General features: G+C 37.7%; 1 protein-coding gene across 2 annotated transcripts in view; it reads right to left on the minus strand.

Annotated features, from left to right (window-relative positions):
• The window catches only part of LOC120421927 (hemicentin-2), a 180,077-nt gene that overhangs the window by 150,791 nt on the left and 7,531 nt on the right, over window positions 1–21,755 (minus strand). For both annotated transcript variants that reach the window (XM_039585239.2, XM_039585230.2), the window contains exon 2: window positions 10,414–11,361. In XM_039585239.2, the coding sequence (XP_039441173.1) occupies window positions 10,414–10,465 (52 nt within the window). In that variant the 5' untranslated portion in view covers window positions 10,466–11,361. The remainder of the gene's footprint in view (window positions 1–10,413; window positions 11,362–21,755) is intronic.

Here is a 21,755-nt window from a genome sequence, read left to right on the forward strand (position 1 = left end):
AGAGGATAGTGATAAAAGAAAAAATGATACTGATACAAAAAATATAAAAAAAAAATTCTCATCACTGCAAACAGCGAGAAGGAAACGCGCTCATACTCAGCACTGCACGCTGCTGTTAGTCGACACGTTGTGTGTGTTCGCTAGAAACGGAGAAAACTTTGAGATAATGTTCATTTTATTCGTGGCACATCATTTTCGTGTGGGAGAAGGAAAACGAACTTGCGCCTCGGTGAAGATTCATGTTTTCTATACTTTTTTTTTTCCTCTGCAGGGTTCATTTGGACGTATGGCTGCCCCGAACAGAAATAAATCATTCCTGGGCTATAAAATATTTAAATTTTTCAGAAGCGAACCAAAAACAAGGGGTTCTTATTGGCAGTAATAACATGTTCAATTTTTTGTTCGAACAGTAAGTATAAAAAGGCACCAAACTCATGTTTATGTAAGACATGTGGGGTTTTCACTTTTTACCTTGGGCTCGTTATTTCACTTAACTCTTTTGGCTCACGCCAAAAGTTTTTCCCCTTCGTTACTTTCTGCTGGCGCGGCGCAGCACAACGACAGGCCACGTGTGCGCTGCCACTCAACAACTTGGGCGGCGAAGAAAACTGCCTTCGAGTCGTGGGTGTGCGCCCCCATATGATTATCGTTAATCAGCTTTATATGTGAAGTGGAGGGGCGTAAAAAAATGTTGAAGGATAAAAATGACTCTTGAAAGTTACATCGCGTTCTTGTTTCAGCACCAGTATAAACTCAGGGAGGTTCTTTTTGTGTCCATGTAAGAGCTGAGTTGATCGTATAGGGTGGAATCTCAATTCACATGTACAGTTCATGTGTTAGCATTAAACAAGAAGTGCTAATTATCCTTCGTTTCACGGTGTTTGATAAAAATATGTTTACGTAAAGTGACAAATGACGGTTGAACTATTCCAGTTATTTCAAGGTTTTTAATCCTAATCCGCTATGAAATAACAAAAAAAATATAATGTTAAATAATGTTCCCCTATAATTATTAATTGAGCAATGATCAATGTAGTCTTCGTTTGTTTGACAAATAAATAAGTAAATAAATAAATAAAGAAAAAAAATTGCAAATCATTGATCCTTGTGGGTTAGACATCATACAAAACACTTTTTTATTCTCGGAAATACCTAACAAGAAACTTCCGACATTCACTGGTATCAACCAATTTGTATACATTGATTTTCACCCTGCGTGTTTGAAAACACAACAACTTTTCCTATATTATGGATTAGTGCACGCAATGCGTATTTAGTAGGGTTTCATGCATCATGTTTGTACAGGAAATTACAAAACAAATAATTGAGTTTCCCCAATAAACTTTCATGCAAGATTTATTATTCTGTGAAACTAGTGCCTGCAATGATTGACAGCAATACTTTCACTACACAGTAAAAAAAATCAAGGTTAAGAGGAGCGGCCGTGGCTGACTGGTTACGGTGTTCGCTTTGTAAGCGAATGGTTCTGGGTTCGATGCCCATCTGCTCCCAACGAGAAAGTTAAGAACACATGAATTTGAAATGATGAATATGAACGAAAAATCAAAGTCGCTCGAGGCGGGGTTCGATCCTCCGTCCTTTGGATTGGTAAGCAAAAATGCTAACCACTCGGCCATGACGACTTGGTGAGCGTGGACTGGAATTAGGAATACAGTTACAGAGAGCGAGTTGTGGCGCTATAACCACGGCAAATAGTGTCCAGGGCATTCGTGGAAATACAATGTCCCATCCCAGAGGGTCCCGGAGTACCAAACCTTCTTAGCATGGTGCTCCCAACGAATACAACCAAATCTCGGAGCGTATGGTGGTGTGTCCCCACGCTTCTTCCTCCCCTGTCGATTCAGAATTGTGTTGTTGTTCGAACACTCAGTGCTCAAACTCAACCCAATTACGAGTCATCTCTGCGATACGGCTTTACGCAGTAGGCCTGGCCGCTTTAACGCTTGTGATGTTTCAATGCATTTCAATGCAATGGCGCACTACAAATGTTAATAAATGACAAGAAGAGTGCTAGGCGTCATCTAACCTAAGGCACTCTCCAGGATCCCTTCGAAAGATTGGCTGCGCTAGGGTCTGATTAGATTAGATTAGACAGTAAAAAAATCAAGGTTATATTACATCTGGGAAAAGGTGCATCTTTTATGTCAGAAAAAAATGTGTGATTTTACTGATGACAATGGGTAATTTTACCACTTTTCTGGCGAATGTCACTTTTTCAGTCTAAATAAAGGTAAAATTACATCATAAAAGAGGTAATATTCAACCTTCCAAAATTACACTTTCCAAATTTACACTTTTTTTTACTGTGTACACTTAGGGAAAGTCGAAATCCAAGCTAAGGTTGAAGGTGTCGGATTTTTTTTTTGAGGACCAGTAGTCGGACTCAGGATTAATGTTTTCAAATTCTGATCAACCGTAGTTTGAGATTCTGAGTCACCGTGTGACTTTTTTATGATTTTGACGGTTTATTTGATTGCTCTATCTCTGTAGATTCCATTATCTCTAATTTACGCCGTACTACTTTTGTTCAGATCTATGCTAACATTTGTATCTCGTGAAATGTATTGAACGAAGTTGACCTTATAGCTGTCGGCCACCATTGCTAGTACCAACCACTAGTGTCTTCCTTTTATCTAGAAGGAATTCACCGCTCTTGGCTCCTAAGTGTATGGAAGTAGGGTAGGGTAGTAATCAATGAGACACTTTTGGTTTTCAACTTTCAACGATTTGTCTAATTTTTTCATCAGCATGTTTTAAAGACCTTTTTGTAACATTTTATTTCTTTTTAATGTGTTCTAACATTGACCAAAATATGAGATCAATCCGACATCTACAGCCAGAGTTATTCAACTGTCTCATTGTAGAAGCACTTGGCAGGAACAATGAGACAGCTGGGGAACAATGAGACACTCTATGAAAATCAATACTTTTCTAGTAAAACATCATGTTTTTGTATTGTTCCATAGCAGGTGACTTGCCTTGAACATTTTAGAGCAATTTTGCCAACATGAAAGCCCTGGAATCTGGGCATATTCTAAATTTTGGTCAAACCTAATGAAAGGACATTGTAGCCCAACTTAATCCCTATGGAACGTCGAAAGAAATTTAAAGAAATATTAGTTTTGATGCAAATGGCAGCTTACGAGCGAAAAAGTATTTTTTTGCAATCCCGTCGTGAAACTACTTATTATTCCTCTCATTCTTGAACGATGAAAAAGCCTACTTTTCTGTACCAAAAACAACAGAATCGAATAGAAAAACTTTTCAAAATAAATGCTGAAAAGTTGTACTTTTCAGCACTGAAATGGATGCTGAAAAGTTGAACTTTTCAGCTCTTGTTTCGAAAAGTAATACTTTTTAACATTATTTTGTTTTAAACGGTTAATTGACAAAATACATTAGCATTTGACTTATAATTCCACTCAAAGGGTGTTTTGAGGAATTGCAAAAATTGTTGTATGGAACTCGTTGCAAAAATTGATTTTTTTCAGCACTTGTCATGTTTATCCAACTCGATGAACCTCGTTGGATAAATGTATGACTCGTGCTGAAAAAATCTTCTTTTTGCAACTTGTTGCATAAACTACTATTTGTCCATAATTTACTTTTACACCCAAGAATCAAACATTTATGAATTACTTTCCATAACCGAAGTCACTATTATGGCAGATGTGTATCTAGTAGACACACCTTTCCCCCAAATATGAGCCTGATTGATTGAAACTACGACTTGTGAGAGCCATTTTATCATTGTTCCCCGTGTCTCATTGATGACTACTTTACCCTATAGCACGGAGCGACGGCACCGAATACCCATATTTACACAAAGAATTTTAGAGCGCCCGCCGCGGGATTCGAACCGGTGACGTGAAATGTATTGATGATTTTCAAAAGACAGATACACAGAAAAAAAATCATGGAAATATTACATCTGGGAAGGGGTACATCTTTTATGTCAGAAAAAATGTGTAATTTTATCACTTTTTTGCCAAAAACATCCAAATTTACACAATTTTTTACTATATAGTGTCGAATTCAGCGATCCAACTCGAACTGGACCCTGTGTGTGTGTGGTCCAATCCAATACCCGCTAACCGGTAGCAAATTATGGGAAAGTATAGTTTGTATCAGACTTTGTATATGCCGAATGCTGATACAACTTATCTCAGTCCCGGGTATTAGGTGGTGATAGCCCTCGCGCTGCTTCCAACGACCCGTTTCAGAATGACAGAGCTCCTTGCGGTCCAATTCCGAGGTCGCTGGGCATTGTTCGGCCCCGCCTAAACATAGAAGCAAGCATCTGAAGGAAACTCGATCTATATTTAGACTTCCAATCCCCTCAGGCAAATCAGGGATCAGCGCGTATTTAGGGGAAATATACCCATTTTAATCACACTAAGCCGTTCGACCAATTCTCGTCACTTTTGCCGTTTCTGCTATTAAATCAACATTTTCAGATGTTTCAACAATGGAGAGTTGCTTGCTCACTTTTATTTGAACTATTTATTACTTTGGAACAGTCAAAAACACTTTCTTTAAGCTGTAATTCATGATCAAAGTGCTGATAGGCCGATAATAGAAATAGGCTGAGAAAGGGTATAGTTCCCCTAATATGAGAAGATAGCATGTTTCAACACTACGGATCAATTCACTACTAGAGTGTAAACCTTTGATGGCCGACTGCTTAGCGTCCCAGACCACCAATCCAAAGGTGTGAGTTCGAATCCCACCTGGTTCAATTTCGTTTTTGTTCATATTCAAAGTTCAAATTCATGATTCCAAATTTCAAAGGTACCGACCGGGATTTGATCCCTGAACCTTCTGCTTGTGAGACAGAAGCCGTAACCATTAAGCCACGGAGCCGGTCAATCCAACTCGAACTGGACCCTAGTCCGGTAATTTTGTTGTTTTATGGCTTGACCAACACATCAGATTCAGAAGCTGGAGATATCTAAGCCATGTGTAAGCAGGTGTAAAATATGGTGTCTTACACAAGACCAGCTGTCAGCTGTATCCTATTTTGCACCGAAATAGATCCAATGATAAGGACTTTCGGTACAAATCGGATGCTTTCAACATCCCTGCTGGCTGTGCCACAAGGCAAACATCCGCATCCTATTACCTTTATGTTTATTTATACAAGCTCTTAAGGATTAGCTTACATAATTAAGTTACCGTAGGCAATGGCAGAACCGTCCAACGCACCCAACCCAACGATTCTGGTCCTCGTTGGAGTGAAACGTTACACTGTTTCGTAACACCGGGGAATCTGTCGCCAGAAATTGCTATCTCCGTCCTTTACTTCTCCCCCAGTAATCCATCATCACACAGTAAAGCTCTGCTGTGGTGACCTATGAAACCATCATTAGGAAGATAATTAGTTTTCGGTCCAATGCAGTGATTTAATCAGCTTTCCATTTTCCACGAGCTGTATATCCCCACGTTAAGTGCAGAAAGTCAACATTGTATGGCGGGAAAGGGTTAGACATCAGGCTGCTTTACGAAGAGTGCTTGTGGATACTTTGTATAAGACTCTTTACTTTAACCAACTGGGACCATATTTTAAGCTGGTGGTAGCCGGTATTTACTGGAAGGAAATAGTATAGGGACATTTAATCCTTTCTTCTATCAAGTTACAAAATGTTTGATATGGGACTCGTTGACATAATGTAGTTCTATGTAAAACTTGACAAACTGGTATAAGCTTTAGCTTTGTGTTCACTGTGAATTAAAATGTTTTCAATTGCTTTCGAATCCTTTCAATATTATTGTTTTTAAATTATAAAGAATCGAATGCAAATTTATTGACACATTCCTGTTAAATTGCGCAGCAATTCGACGTCGTCGTGCTATCTTGTCGCACCCGCCATTTTGACGTTCCGAGCAAAACGCGTTTTAATGTTTCACGTTGAATAAACAAAAACGAAAGCACGCAATGTAAACAATAACAAACACGTTTTGTTTGGTTGACCATTATGTGCATTGTCCCGAAGTTTGGTTGAAGTTGGTTGCTGGAGTCCCGAGTTATAATTACAAATGTTTACGGTAGTCTAACTTGTACGTGCGTCAAACGCGTTCTGACCTGAAATACCTTTGGCCAATTGTCGCACTTATATCAATTTTCAGGGAGTGACAAGATAGCATGACAAGATTGAAACTGCTTTCATGTGTAAAGTGACAAAAATGCATGGAGTTTTTTTTCGGATTTCGTTGAATATCTCAGGATTGAAATCGAATTCAAAATCTGTGAAGGTCAAAAGGTAAGGCATTTTGAGCTGCACAAAATGACGTTCTTAACTCAATTTGGCCCAAAATGCACTTACGACAAGTTGCACGACGGCGACAAATTATGCCATTTCTTCTAAAGAAAATAATGATTTGTATTTTCGTTAATGAATTGCATACTGTCGTTTCACGGCAATGCACTTTTATCATTTTTGCAATGAATCCACGGAATTTCAATAGTTTTAAATCAAAAGAGATTGGTTTTTATTGAAATTAACAATGTTCAAAATATTTCGTTGATAAACATTAATTATTGTTGACGGCCAATATTTATTTCTCCGTTCTGCGGAAGGTGTGATCAGACAAATCTCGTCTCGAAAAAAAAACCGGAACTTTTTGGGATCGAATCCTGGCCGACTGGGTTGAGTATCGATATGTACCGACAGTGGGTATGACTATGGGCCGAAAAAAAGATATATCTTTCGTAATTTCTTAATAACAAAAACAATTTTAAAAAACCCGATTTAATCCCACCAGGGGTGAGATAGAGCCTTTCTTACTAAAGAATATAACTTTTCTCAATTCACAACATCGACTTGATACAAAAAATCTTATGATGAAAGCAAGGTATTATTAATGATGTGTTTTCTAAAAGAAATTGAAAACGCAATTTTCACCAATCGAATATTTTTAATCGTACAAATTCTTAGCTTCCAATGCGCAAGTGACGACACACACCGCGGTTTTGGTGTTCTAGTTTTGGTACGAGCCCAAAAAGCGAACAAAACAGGCGCAAAGCAAAACCGAGTAAACCGCACAGTGAGAAGCTTGCCATTCAGCATCTACAAAAGTGAGAGAGTCAGAGATAGATATTTTTACAACCGCACCACTACACACTCAATCGCATTACCTTAGGTAGATAGCCATTGGCGTCGCGAGCATTGAAAACTTTGAAAACGATATAAAGCTTAGAAGCTTCGAAAGCTCCTATTGGAATCCAATGAACTCTGTTAAATAAACTAACGAAATCACGACAAAATGAAGCCTACTTAAAGGCGATTTTAGGAGCACACGGGAAACAAATTGTTTGTACCCGGATGAATGTCCTATGTCAAAAAAGTTTTTGCATAAACATTGGACAGTTATGCAAAAACGAACAGAGCAAAAGAAACCGAAAAGCTACGATATCTTACATGTTGAAGGAAACATCGGTAGACAAGCTACTACGAACGAGTATAAGTCGAGCCGAAACATATGCGCCAGCATTCTCGCGCCAGTATTCGAAGCTCAACTTGACAACTTGGCGACGAAGCGTCGAAAATCGATGCAGTGTGATTTTTTAGCGATTTTTCGGTTTAAAATTCATGCTGAATCGACATATTTACGAAGCTGGAAATGACGTCCTGGCTTAAAGTAAAACCTATACCTTTCTTTAGTAAGAAAGGCAAAAAGTAAATCGTTCTAAAAATTGATCGAGATTGTCGATCGATGTCGAATTTGTTTCAGATGCTCACTCATGGTCTGTACTATGAATGTAGGAAGAAATTTTGGATAAAATCAGAAATGAAAAATGTTGGCGAATGTCACCAGGTGGGCTTTTACCTTTTTTTAGGGATTTTTTTTCTTATGGTAGGTCAATCAAACGGCTCTAACTCCAGGACCATATTATGAATCTGGATGAAAATTTGGGAGGTTGTAGAGCTCGAAAAATGCAATTTTTGAGATAAATAAAAGATATGAAAATGAAAAATTTTGACCATATTTTCATTTGAAAACTGTGTATTTTCTGGAAAAGTCTGGCCGCATCCGAAAACAGATGGATAATTCGAAATTTGCGCGGCAACTCGCCCAGGTTCAGCACACTAGCTTTCATCTGCATTTGGGAGAATCGAAATCGGATTTATGGGAGCTGAGAACGGCGCGACACAAAATTTTGCAAAATTTTACCACATACGAACATCACTCGACCTCCACGGAATTTATTTTCTCAAAATTCGAGGGTTCGAGATAGACGAGTTCTATCAAGGTGAATCGATAGAGCGTCGAAAATCGATGCAGTGTGATTTTTTAGCGATTTTTCGGATTGAAATTCATGCTGAATCGACATATTAACGAAGCTGGAAATGACGTCCTGGCTTAAAGTAAAACCTATACCTTTCTTTAGTAAGAAAGGCAAAACATCGCAAATATTTTAAATTAGAATTGTTCTTAGAAAGTTTGCCACCATTTTCCCAAAATATCGTGGAATGTGTGATTAGCTCTACCTTAAATGCCAATCGTTTGAATATTGACCCAATCTCACCCCTTAGAAGGGGGTGAAACTAAAATAGTACTCAAAAACAAAGGTATGGTAAAAACAAGTCATCGAACAGTGTTTCTTGTTCCAGGAAATCTTATTGACATGTTACAATGTTTGAAGTAGAGATTTTCAAACAATTTGGGTACTTTTTGAGCAATTTTAACAAAAATATCAAAAAGACTTTTCGAGAGGTCACTTTTGCTCAAAAACGTACCTCAGCTGCAAAAGGATTTCTTCTAGAAACGAGATTTTTTCAACTTCTCTAAAGATGTCCTACACAACCCATATAACAGAATTTAGTTTGAGAAGCGAATTTAGACATTGAGAAATGCTAAAATCCGTCAAAATCACTTTGACCCATTCTCACCCCCAACATCCAATGTTACCCCCACTGACGGTATACGCAAAGAAAATCATTTTGAAGTGAATTTAATTTCAAGAGGAAGGCAAGAAATGAATTTGTCTCGGTTATACGGAAAAGATGGGTAATTCTTCGCCAACCCACACAGCAGTTTCCCCGACCCCTCTTCGATTTGCGTGAAACTTTGTCTTAAGCGGTAACTTTTGTCCCTGATCATGAATCCGAGGTCCATTTTTTGATATCTCGTGACGGAGGGGCGGTACGACCCCTTTCATTTTTGAACATGCGAAAAAAGAGGTGTTTTTCAATAATTTGCAGCCAGAAAGGGTGATGAGATAGAAATTTGGTGTCAAAGGGAATTGTATGTAAAATTGGACGATCAATTTGATGGCGTAAAACGTATTTTTCACCGAAGAAAAAAAACACTAAAAAAGTTTTTAAAACTTTGCCATTTTCCGTTACTCAACTGTAAATTTTTTTGGAACATGTCAATTTAAGGAAAATTTAATGTACTTTTCGAATCTAAATTTTCATTTGAAATGTCGAGTTTTTTGTAACTTTGCAGGGTTACTTTTTAGAGTGCAACAAGGTTCAACAAAGTTGTAGAGCAGACAATTACAAAAAAATGATATATAAACATAAGGAGTATGCTTATAAACATAACGAGTTATAGCGATTTTGCGAAAATAAAAGTTTTGAAAACGGACGTCAAAACAAAAAGAATCGCAAAAAGTAACTTTTGCTTTTTTCGTAACATCGCGATTACTCATGATGTTTATAAGCAAACCCCTTATGTTTATATATCAAAATTTTTGTAATTGTCTGCTCTACAACTTTGTCGAACATTGTTACACTCTAAAAATAACCCTGTGAAGTTACAAAAAACACGAAATTTTAAAATGACAAAAAGTACATTAAATTTTCCTTAAATTGACATGTTACGAAAAAAATTACAGTTGAGTAACGAAAAATCGTAGAGTTTTTAAAACTTTTTTAGTGTTTTTCTTCGATTAAAAATACTTTTTTTTGTGGAATTCGGAGTTCGCCATCAAATCGGGCGTCCAATTTTACATAAAAGTCCCTTTGACACCAAATTTCTATCTCATCACCGTTTCAGGCTGCAAATTATGAAAAACACAAAAGGGATCGTTCGCCCCTCCGTCACGAGATATCAAAAACGGACTTGGGATTTGTGATCAGGAACAAAAGTTACCCTTAGGACAAAGTTTCACGCAAATCGAAAAGGGATCGGAGCAACTTTCCCCGATTTCGTGTGAGTTGGTAAAGAATTACCCAGATCTTATTATAACTAACCATGGATTCCTAATCATCTAATCGTTTTTCGATTGCTCATACAAAGAAATCCACTTAAGTAAATCGAAATGCGAATATTCGGCCCAAATCCGTGAAGGGCTGTCGTAATCAAATCACAACCCGTTATATCGATTTCTGCTCGGTCTTCTACAAAGAAGGCAAAACATGCTCAAACAAAGTTAATACCACTTACCTTTGGCAAAGATTCCCATTAGGAAAAGGACTATCGCTTTCCGAAAATCCATTCTCGTCAGTTCCCAGCTGCTGCTGCTACTGCTGATGAGGGGGAACCACACAATGTCAACCGGATTTTCCTTCACACACTCGAGTTTTTGACAACCTGTTCTTGCGGGACTGAGGTATCGATCTCCCGAATGCTGAACCAAATTACGGTTTCACGTGACAGAATTTCTCAATTTATGTCACTCGTCATCATTTACATTTAATTAATTTTCATAAATTCAATTAGCATCACATTTTCTTTTAAATGCTTCACATCACCATAAATTTGTGCCGAAGTTCGCCCACAACATGTTTTCCACCCGCACACCTGTTTGTTTGCATGTGTGCGTGTGATTGTATGTGTGAATGAGACCGAGAATTTATGTCAACGTAGCAAAGCAGCTTTTACTGTTCAAATTGTCGCGATGAACATTCACCATAGAGCAGCTAGTTTATAGTCAACGCGAAACGTATCGAGTCTGATTTTCGTGTAGTTATCTCGCGATCTTTTCACATTGAACACACACGCGTTACGAAACAGACTATTAATGCTTTAATACTATTGAGCGAGCAAAATTTGAGCACAAACTGTTTGATCCAATAATTTTGAGAAATTTAATTTGCCTTGTTTGCAGTTTCAACCGGAGAAGTGTTCCATTTGCGTTCGCGACTTGTCTTATCTGTTCGATCTCGGTTCGTTTTTCTTGCTTATCTTTACATCATAAACACCCCACCAAAGCCGCCGTTTGGAGGAACACAAGGATCATGGGGCTGTTTTCATTTTTCCATCTGCTACTTCTTCAAGTATACTTTCCAGATCCTGTGGTACACGTATGTATGCGAGTCACTTCACAATTTTGTCAGTTGTCTTTACATACTAATCAGCTTAAAACGGCGACAGCATATGGCAACGTTAAATCTGAAAAATAAAAAGACACAGTGTAAGTAATGTTTGTACTTCATTTTGTTTGATTTACAAATAAAAATCTTATGCTGTTTATTTATTATTCCCTAAAAGGGAAATTTATAAAATATATTATGATTTTTGAAATCAGTTATTGCATTGTCTGGAAATTAAACCAGCACCACTATTTAATTACTCATTTGATCACAATTTCTAAGCTTTTTAAAAATCAATAAATAGTTGATAAACGGAACCAGCCCCATTGAAAAATAAATTTGGTATTAATGGAATGAGAGTCCACTAATGAATTCATGATGTTACGACGATTCCTAATTAAAACCAAACAAAGAATCATTCATGACAGTCAAATAGTAAATGGATACTAATGAGGCTTTAATGCTATAAAAGGTAGGTCTTCTATAAAATCATACAGTTGTAAATTAAAATTAAATCAAAATTTTTAAAGCACTATGCAAAACGTGCTTCACAATGGTCGCTTTAAGGGCTAGAAGTAGAAAGAGAGAGTCTGTGTTCTTATTGTCAAGTAGACACTTCACAGGGTTGCACGAGGGCACTTGAAGCAACATTATGTACACTTCAACATCTTCTTTCCAGAGAATTTTCCGTTGCTATAGCTTAACCCAGGTCCCGGTCCATGGAAATGAATCGCGTTCCGTGTAGCTCCGGTATCTGTGAAGAACCAACAGTAGTGTTTTTAAACATTTGCCGTTTGTGAAGTTTGCGAGGTGATTTATGATCGAGATTGTAGGATCATTAAGATTAAACAATTAAAAAATAAACATTGAAATGAAAAAATATATAAACAAGTTTGCAAAACGAAAATCTTACTAAATCAGAAAAATGATGACGTAAAAGTCATAAATCTGACATGAAAAAACATACCATAAATCAAAGTTTGGTTGTTAATATTGAGTCAATATCAATTGAGTCATTCTCCGCCAACTCACACAGCAGTTGCCCCGACCCCTCTTCGATTTGCATGAAACTTTGCTCTAAGGGGCAATTTTGGTCCCTGATCACGAATCCGAGGTTCATTTTTCGATATTTCGTGACAGTGGGGCGGTCGACCCCTTTCATTTTTCTGGTTTTTTACTAAAACATGTTTTTCAGTGATTTGTAGCTAGCAACCGTGAAGAGATAGAAATTTGGCGTCAAAGGGACTTTTGTGTAAAATTAGACGCCCGATTTGATGGCGTGTGTGTGTGTGGTTCAATCCAATACCCGCTAACCGGTAGCGATATTATGGGAAAGTATAGTTTGTATCAGACTTTGTATATGCCGAATGCTAATACAACTTATCTTAGTCCCGGGTATTAGGTGGTGGTAGCCCTCGCGCTGCTTCCAACGACCCGTTTCAGAATGACAGAGCTCCTTGCGGTCCAATTCCGTGGTCGCTGGGCAAGCAAGCATCTGAAGGAAACTCGATCTATTTTTAGACTTCCAATCCCGTCAGGCAAATCAGGGATCAGCGAAGATAGCACGTTTCAACACTACGGATCATTTCACTGCTAGAGTGTAAACCTTCTGATGGCCGACTGCTTGACGTCCCAGACCACCAATCCAAAGGCGTGAGTTCGAATCCCGCCTAATTCATTTTCGTTTTTGTTCATATTAAAAAAGTTCAAAGTTCAAATTCATGATTCAAAATTTCAAAGGAACCGACCGGGATTTGATCCCTGAACCTTCTGCTTGTGAAACAGAAGCCGTAACCATTAAGCCACGGAGCCGGTTATTAGACGCCCGATTTGATAGCGTACTCAAAAATTCCGAATAAACGTACTTTTCAACAAAAAAACTTAAAAACAGTTTTCAAATCGCTGTCATTTCCTGTTACTCAACTGTCAAAAATTGTGAGACATGTCATTTTATGGGAAATTTAATGTACTATTCGAATCTGAAATAACCCAGAAGGGTCAATTTTTCATTTAGAACAAAAATTTTCATTTTAAAATTACGTGTTTTTTTCTAACTTTGCAGGGTTACATTTTAGAGTGTAACAATATTCAATAAAGTTGTAGAGCAGACAAAAACAAAAGTTTTGATTTATAGACATAAAGGGTTTGCATGTACTCTTAACGAGTTATCAGAATTTTACAAAAAAGTTTTTTGAAAAAGTTATGATTTTGACCTATTTTAACCGTTTTTGCCTTCCTCACTGAGGTAAGGCTATAATCCTGCTCTAAAAATGAACTGTTTTATTAAGAGCTCAGAGACCCACCTTCATATATACATATCGACTCAGAATCGAAAACTGAACAAATGTCTGTGTGTGTGTGTGTGTATGTGTGTGTGTATGTATGTGTGTGTGTATGTATGTATGTGTTCAAAATTCTTGCCAAGTTTTCTCAGCACTGGCTGGACCGATTTTGATCAAACCGGTTTCATTCGACTTGGTTTAGGGTCCCATACATCGCAATTGAATTGTTTGAAGTTTCGATAAATAGTTCAAAAGTTATGTATAAAAATGTGTTTTCACATACATCCGGATCTCATTTATATGCATGTTAACGATGTCCGGATCCATCATCAGACCCATCGTTGGTTAGGTAATGAAGAGACCTTTCCAAAGAGTCCAGAACATTGAAGATTTGGCAACCCTGTCTCGAGTTATGACCACTTAAGTGAAATTTATGTACTTTTTTGATGCTGGATCTGCACAAGCCACAACAATCGTTCAAGGGGTCATTCTTATGCAAAATTAGCTGAACATTCCGAAAAAAAACTTTCAAAAGCACACAATTGAGTTTTTGGGGATAAAAATTCGAAAAACTGGTCTAAAATGGTCAAAATCTGGGTGCTGAAAAGACAGAATACGTAACGTGATTCCCGAATGATCCCTACTGCTCTTCACTAATACAACTGCACTACAGCTGTAAACATAAACAAAGTAGAAGGCTATGTTCAATCTCAAGCGTGACATATTTTTTGCTGCTGAAGTGACTTGTTTTGAAACATTTTGGATCTGTGGATTTTGAAGTTGAAAAATTAAGTGCTTTGCGTTATTTTTGTTCGTAGACTAAATGATGGGCGGCCAAAAGAGTCAATCTTTGTTTTCCACGTGACGAACAATTGCGTCAGAAGTGGGTGGAATTTTATGAATCTGAAGAGCAACCGAATTGAAGTTCCGTGATTTTGTATCATTGAAGCGCAGTGATAATAACGGAGTAAGTTTATTCAATATTATTTAGCTGGTGCCATTCATAGCTATTGATAATTCGTCGCTAACATTTCAAAAAACCTCATAAACATAGGTTTTGCGTGAGACATAGCGCTTATTTAAATGTTAGCGACAAATTATGCCAATCTCGATTCCAACCCTCTTCTAAAAATTTGTTGACTTCGAATACCTCAAAAGCTCGACGCCCTCGACTTTTTTATTCCTGACAAAATAAATCATAGATCGATTACAATACTTGCCACTTCCTGGTATCATTTTTCAAACAGTAAATTGGTTCCGCTTTGACAGTTCTAAATTGAGGCCGCTTTGCGGACAACTATTCTGCACCCAGGTCAAAATTATAACTTTTCCAAAAAACTTTTCTGTAAAATTCTGATAACTCGTTAAGAATACATGCAAACCCCTTATGTTTATATATCAAAATTTTTGTCTGCTCTACAACTTTGTAGAACATTGTTACACTCTAAAATGTAACCCTGCAAAGTTAGAAAACACACGTAATTTTAACATGAAAATTTTTGTTTTAAATGAAAAATGACCCTTCTGGGTTATTTCAGAATCGAAAAGTACATTAAATTTCCCATAAAATGACATGTCTCACGATTTTGACAGTTGAGTAACGGGAAATGGCAGTGAATGTAAAACTATTTTAAAGTTTTTTTTTTTTGATGAAAAATACGTTTTTTTCGGAATTTTGAGTACGCCATCAAATCGGGCGTCTAATTTTACACAAAAGTCCCTTTGACACCAAATTTCTATCTCTTCACGGTTGCGAGCTACAAATCACTGAAAAACGTGTCTTAGTAAAAAACCAGAAAAATGAAAGGATCGTACCGCCCCACCGTCACTAAATATCAAAAAAATTGACCTCGGATTCGTGATCAGGGACCAAAATTACCCCTAAGAGCTATTAAAATAATTAAAAAAAACTTTGTTGGGTGTACAATTTAACAAAAAATAAAATTTGAATCATAAAACATGTTTTTTAAACGGATTGTCCCCATCCATTTCTGGTCCCAACGCACAGTTTGCAAAAGTAGTATATACAGTGTCGACCATTTCAATCGTAATTTTTTGTACAAGCTTGCCAGGGAGATTTATGCCTAAAATGGATAAACCAATAAAACAAGTTCATTCAGATCCATTCCTCCCAATTTTTCAGTTCAACTCTGCTCTCGTTTATCACATGGCAAATAATATCTGTATGAATAATTAATAACTTCATTTGAATTTTTATTGAATAATTATTACTGTGAGCCAACATGAACTTTTCCATTCACACATTTTTACTGCCAAGTCAAGGATCAACTTGGTCGTATTTCTGTGTGGTGGGAATGTCCTTAAAAGTGGGAGGAAAGGGCTTGGCTATAGTCAGGTCAAGTCTGCGCCATCTCTCCAGCACGACCACCGGTGAAGAAGAAAAGAATGAATGGGAGCAGGATACGTTTACGGCTTTCGTGACTTTGTCAAGCGAAATATGACGAAATTTCACCTTCTCACGTGCCCATGCAAACCCGCCAGCACCACCTGCACCTGCCCATTCTGTAAGGGTGGTTAGCACGCCAGAACAGGGAGGTAAGAATGAGTAACTTCTCTTGCATGACTCCGGCTCGTAAAGCCATTGTCTGTGCGGAAGTAAAAGGGGTGCATTTAATTTGCATGTGATTTTACTTCCCATAAAAAAATGTACCGTGAGAAATACCAAATTGTGATACACGATCTTGACATGTTTATCGCTTTGACGCTATGGGAAATGAAACAATAAAGGCTTTCATCGGTGTTACTTTGAAGCCCCGGGAAAGTCGGGAAAAGCTGCAAAATATGTTCAGCCCGCTGGACACGGCATAGCTGTAGCACTTGATCCAGAAAATCAAAATTGAGTTACACAAAATCGGAACTTCAAATCCATTCCAACAAGACAACGTTTGTTCCTTTAAATCTTGAAGAACTCTAACCTCACACGACAACGTGGCAGTTTCTGACCTATAGACCACTTTCTTTCAGGGTGCTTATTCTCCGATTCAAACGATTCTTATGTGGAAAATGTTCCGTTCCTTAAAAGGGGGTGCCCCATTGTTGGTCCAGGCTGGAAAGTTATCTTTATGGTTTCTATATACAATATTTTCCCGGCCAAGATGTGTGCGGTTTGCGCAGTCAGAAAAGCCCCTAAAGCGTAAAGGCTCTCTGGGAAAATGGATAAGGATGCAGATAAAAATGGAAAATTTTGACTCCTCACGTCGCACTCGGAACGACTATTTGCCAAGCCATTTTGGACCGGACACCGGCCCACGGTGGTGATGCAGCACCAAAGGAAACTAGGCCATCGAAGGGGAAACATTTTGTGCCGAAATCTGGTCCCAGGGTATTTTGCCGATCAGTTCTTGCAGTAAAAATGTCACTTTAGTTTTGAGAACTTTTTCACATCATTTGATATCGTCAGTTATTTGAAACTCTTGAAGGTTGTTTTTTCTGAAGAAGAAAAAACTGCTGAAGGAATTCACTTGTTATCAGTCGCGACAAAAAAAAATATTTCATTTCAACAAACGGCCGCTCATCCACTTTAATGGCAAAAGTAAAGAAATTTCTAATTCTGCCAAATTCCGCCATGGTGGACCCGCTTGACAGAGCAAATAAATGACGCACCTAATTAGATTAATTTCACCTCAGAGAAATATATATCTATTTGTCAGCAGAGTGCTCAGCAAAACGGAGAATGATTTGTCTCCGGGTGCTGTTTTTATTTGATGTGTACAAATTTAAGCTTAATGTAGAGCCTCATTATTTTTGTCCCTAAAGCAGCTCCAAGGCAAGCTCTGCTTTTTGATAATTTAATTTAATCAGTTGTTGATTGAAAGTTAAAAGAAGCTAAAAGAGTCTTTCAGTATTTACCATTAGTAAATAAAAGATCCAGCAAATAGCTGTCCTGTTAATGTCCCTCATCAACCTTGAACTTAATCGAAGCTGGGGGTGGAAAACTTATAAAATTGGCATTTCAAGTCATGGTTAAAAACGAAAAAAAATGCGTTGTAAAATAAATTTAAACTACAACCTGCATTAGTGTTTTTCAATAAATCCAAATTTAAAGACAAAATACATTCACGAAAAAAATCAGCACAAAAACCGAAACGTGAAATAGAAGTTAAGTATTCATCTGTGGAGTTAAATAAATACGAAGAATGTAAAAAAATCTTGTTTTTGAACTTCGAAAAATGTGTAACGGCCTATCCATAATTTTGTAAAGTCCCTTCGCTAAAGCGGATACTTATTTGGGACTGGGTTATCAAATTTTCACAAAAGCTGTGTTTTTCTGGTTGTCTGGTTGAAGTGTTCTTTCTTTCTTCCTTTCGCGCTTTGGTGTAGTTAACGTCATGATTCGAATTCCCGGACGCTTCGAAACCCGGACACTTCAACTTGTTTTATCAATTATTTGGATACAAGTTCGCATTATGAATGTCAAAACTGTGTTATTTGATGAATTCTAACATCAACTTTCATTTAAAGTTTGTTTGAACGCTGTAAATAATGCCAAAACAATTAAATAAAATAAAAGTATAAGTTTACCAAAAATGCGAAACATTTCAACGGAAATATTTCATAGGCGTCCGAAGCACCGGGAAGGCAAAGCAGAAATTTATGTTTTTGATTTTGTTAAATTCTAGCCATTTTTTATATAAACTATCGATTGTTTTGATGTTAACAGCATATTTGAGACCTGAAGAATGCCATCTACTAACATTTAAGTCCAAATTTGTGCGATTCATAAGCAAAATCGAGTGTCCGGAATTCGAAGCAAAAGTGTCCGGATTTCGAATCAGTTTTAACAGTGTCCGGGATTCGAAGCACAACAAGTCATTTTTATTTTTAAATTCTGATGAAAAATTGTTAGAAAAGACATATTTTGCATGCATTCTCTTAAAACTGACTGTTTATACTAAATCCTGATGAAATTTCTTCATTTCCAACTTATTACATGATTTTTTGCCAGCTATAACAAAAATAATATGGTACTAAGTGTCCGGATTTCGAATCATGACGTTATTGCGTCCGTCCCGGGATCTCTGGGACAGAATTATCAATCGAACTCAAAAAAATAACCAAATAAAAAACAATACGGGTTTAATTATTTTGGACGAGGCACTTCCATGCAAAATTTTGATCAAATCAGAGCTCTATTGATCTGAACCCCGCAAAGTGAAATCCAAGATTCTTACTTGCAGTAGACAGAAACTCTCAAATGAAGCACAAAGTTCAATCCTTCAGGTTGTTTGTTCTACTCTTCGCTCAACTAATTTATTTCCGTAACATTGACAGGCTCATCGCTGTTGTTTGTTCTATGGCATGGTATATCTGCGAATTTCATATTATCTATTCACTGTACCGTTTAATCCAGCAGATTGCTTTACCTCCATTCAATTCGTAACTAGACACGACATTCTGGAAAATCAAACACAGAAAGCAAATTACAAGTTTACTCACTCGACACCGGAATAAATCTTCGTCAAAGTATCAATGCAAGTCAGGCTTTCGAGCTGTGGAAGCTGACTCGAGTGCGATCCCCTTCGACAAAACGAGCTTCTCCAAGGCTCCTTACTCTCTTGTCTTGCCACAGACGGTACAGCACCTACTACATCAAGAAATGTTCCTTTCGAAATAATTCGCGATGATAGAGGCAAACAAAACGGAAAAATCAATTTCCCCAACCCTGTTCCGAGCAGGGACTCTTCCTAGAGCCATCCGATTCCGTGGGTATCCGGGACGGGATGGGATCCAAATGCTGCTTCTTCCAAGGCCTTCATCGAAAGTCCATCATCATATCGTACTCCGCACTTTTCTCGTTCAGGGAAAACCCGGTGGTACGTGGCTTGTTATTTTTAACTTTCAGTTCGCATCGAGTTTCGCTTGATGATTTAAGTAAGACCACGTGATTGGAACCCGGCGGAGCTGCTGCGAAAAGAAAATGTTGTACCGGGGCAGGTCTGCAGGTTGCCACAACCGACGGCGTCCAAAAAAACGTGCAGAAACGGCGTTTCGGAGTGCGCGCGGTGGTGATGGAAGCTTTTCACAACATCCTGTCCATTTCAGATGGCTTTGCCCGTCACAAATGCGTATGAGCCTTCGCTTATTGCTTCAGTGAAAACGGAAACAAACAGCCGTTATTGATGATTTATTTGCCGTCCCGGTGATGACGATAATATGATTTCCATCAGAGCATTATTGAAGCGATTGTTGATTTAGGTTTGTGTTCTTTTCTCTTCGGTTATGAAATCAATAATTATTCCGTTCCGTTCGTTATTACCAAAACGCAATTTCATCAGACATTTATCAGATCCTTCAAACATTGAATGTCCTTAAAAGAATTACATTCATATTCACGAAATTGCTCAATATATCCTGAGAGCAAAGTGTTCAAAGACATCTACTTAGCTATCAGAACTCAAAGCTTGAGATTTTCTGTTGAAAATCTCTTAAAAGTTGACTGACATTCGTTTGACTATTTGTCTAGGATCTTTCTACTAACCACACTCAATACAGAACATCTTGCGATATCGTCCATTGTTTCGATTAGCTCAAGCATCATCCACGGTTCTTCACGGCGGTCATTGTTCCGATTCCTCTCGTTATTTCACTACAGAGCCGAAATGAAAAGAAAAGACCCACCATGATCAAAGCCATGAGGACCAGTAGGGCGGGAAATATGTTTTGGATCAGGTTTCCCATAAGCATATCCACTTTGTAAGAGCTACTTAAGGAGACCTTGTCGCCATCCCCATCATTTGCCCCGTTGTCTCCCGTCTGGGAGTCGATATCCTAAATTTAATTTTAATAAATTCTCTGATTATGTTTTCTTAAGCTGGAGCCGACAAGAACAACGACAACGTGCAAAGCATGGATGTTGGAAAAGGAAAAAAATGGAAAGTACGCGAAGCTGATGTATCTTGGAGGGAGGATGTCGTACCCATTATCTGGAAAGCCAAAAGTACGTTCGCTGAATATTGATTGTATCGTATAAGAACACGTACATTATGGCAAACGAGACTTCAAAAACATACTGTATAGCTCTTCGGAATGATGATGAAGATAATCGATAAAATTCGAATTGTACCACGTATAACTTTTTTTTTATCAAAATTGACTGAATGTTTTCAAAACAGTTTGATTAAATAAACAAATGAAACGAAGCCCTTCTTCCCATCAGAATTGAAATTGACTGAAAAAGATAGCATTCACAGATATACACTGTCGGTTTTCTGATTTGTAAAACAAAAATCATTCCACACCATAATCTCCTCTGTGATCAATCAACATACGAAGAGGAGGTTTGCCTTTCAGGATATGGAGAGCTATTTAACAACTGAGTCCTTTTGGATCCCTTTTCCATCGCAGTAATGGGGTTTTTTTTAGAAAACGTCTATCAGCTCGAGTGAAAAATAACTTGAACCACATTACTAGCAGGCCAGAGTGGCAGGGTTCCCCAAATAGAAATTATATTAAAATCAAACCGCTTTTTGAAAATAGTTTTCAGATTAGTTACGTTTAGCGAGCTACTTGTTGAGAACAAAAAAATACTTAAACTTAACACGCAAAACTCTCTGTTTGACAACAAAAACACTTGAGAAACACTGCCAGGAAAAAAGGATTCCCAATCTGAACGATAAGGAGATACATTCGTCCTAAGCAAATAAATGTATATGATGTTCGTGTTGTTTCGAGACCCTTTTCATCGCATCGCCTCACCAATCTTGCAAATTGCTTGAAGAGGCTCTCGAGTAACATGCGATCCAGATAAAACAAACAAAGAAAAATCCTCTCGAGGATTCAAAAACAAATTAAATCACTTGATTCAATAGAATTGTATATTTCTAATGTGGTGAATTTAATCTTGTTTACCTAAACTACTGAAGACATTTTTGCTACTAGTAAGATACAGTAAAACATAAATCGAATCACATCGTTACATCGATTGATTTAAACTGGCCAAATAAATAACAAACATAACTTCCAGTGTGATTCATATCAACCAACATACACACAATCCACATTAGTTCCGCAAGCCGAATGAAAAAATAAACCTCCCAGCATGGCAAGAGGAAGCGTGGGACGAAAACATTAAATCATATAAATGCTGAAAGGAAATGGATGAAAATGGCAGGAAATAGGGATGAGAGGTTTCAGTGTTTTCCCCCACTGCCTTTTCTCGCATTTTCACCAT

Source organism: Culex pipiens, chromosome 3 (assembly GCF_016801865.2).
Source record: "Culex pipiens pallens isolate TS chromosome 3, TS_CPP_V2, whole genome shotgun sequence".
In the NCBI taxonomy this organism is placed as follows: domain Eukaryota; kingdom Metazoa; phylum Arthropoda; class Insecta; order Diptera; family Culicidae; genus Culex; species Culex pipiens.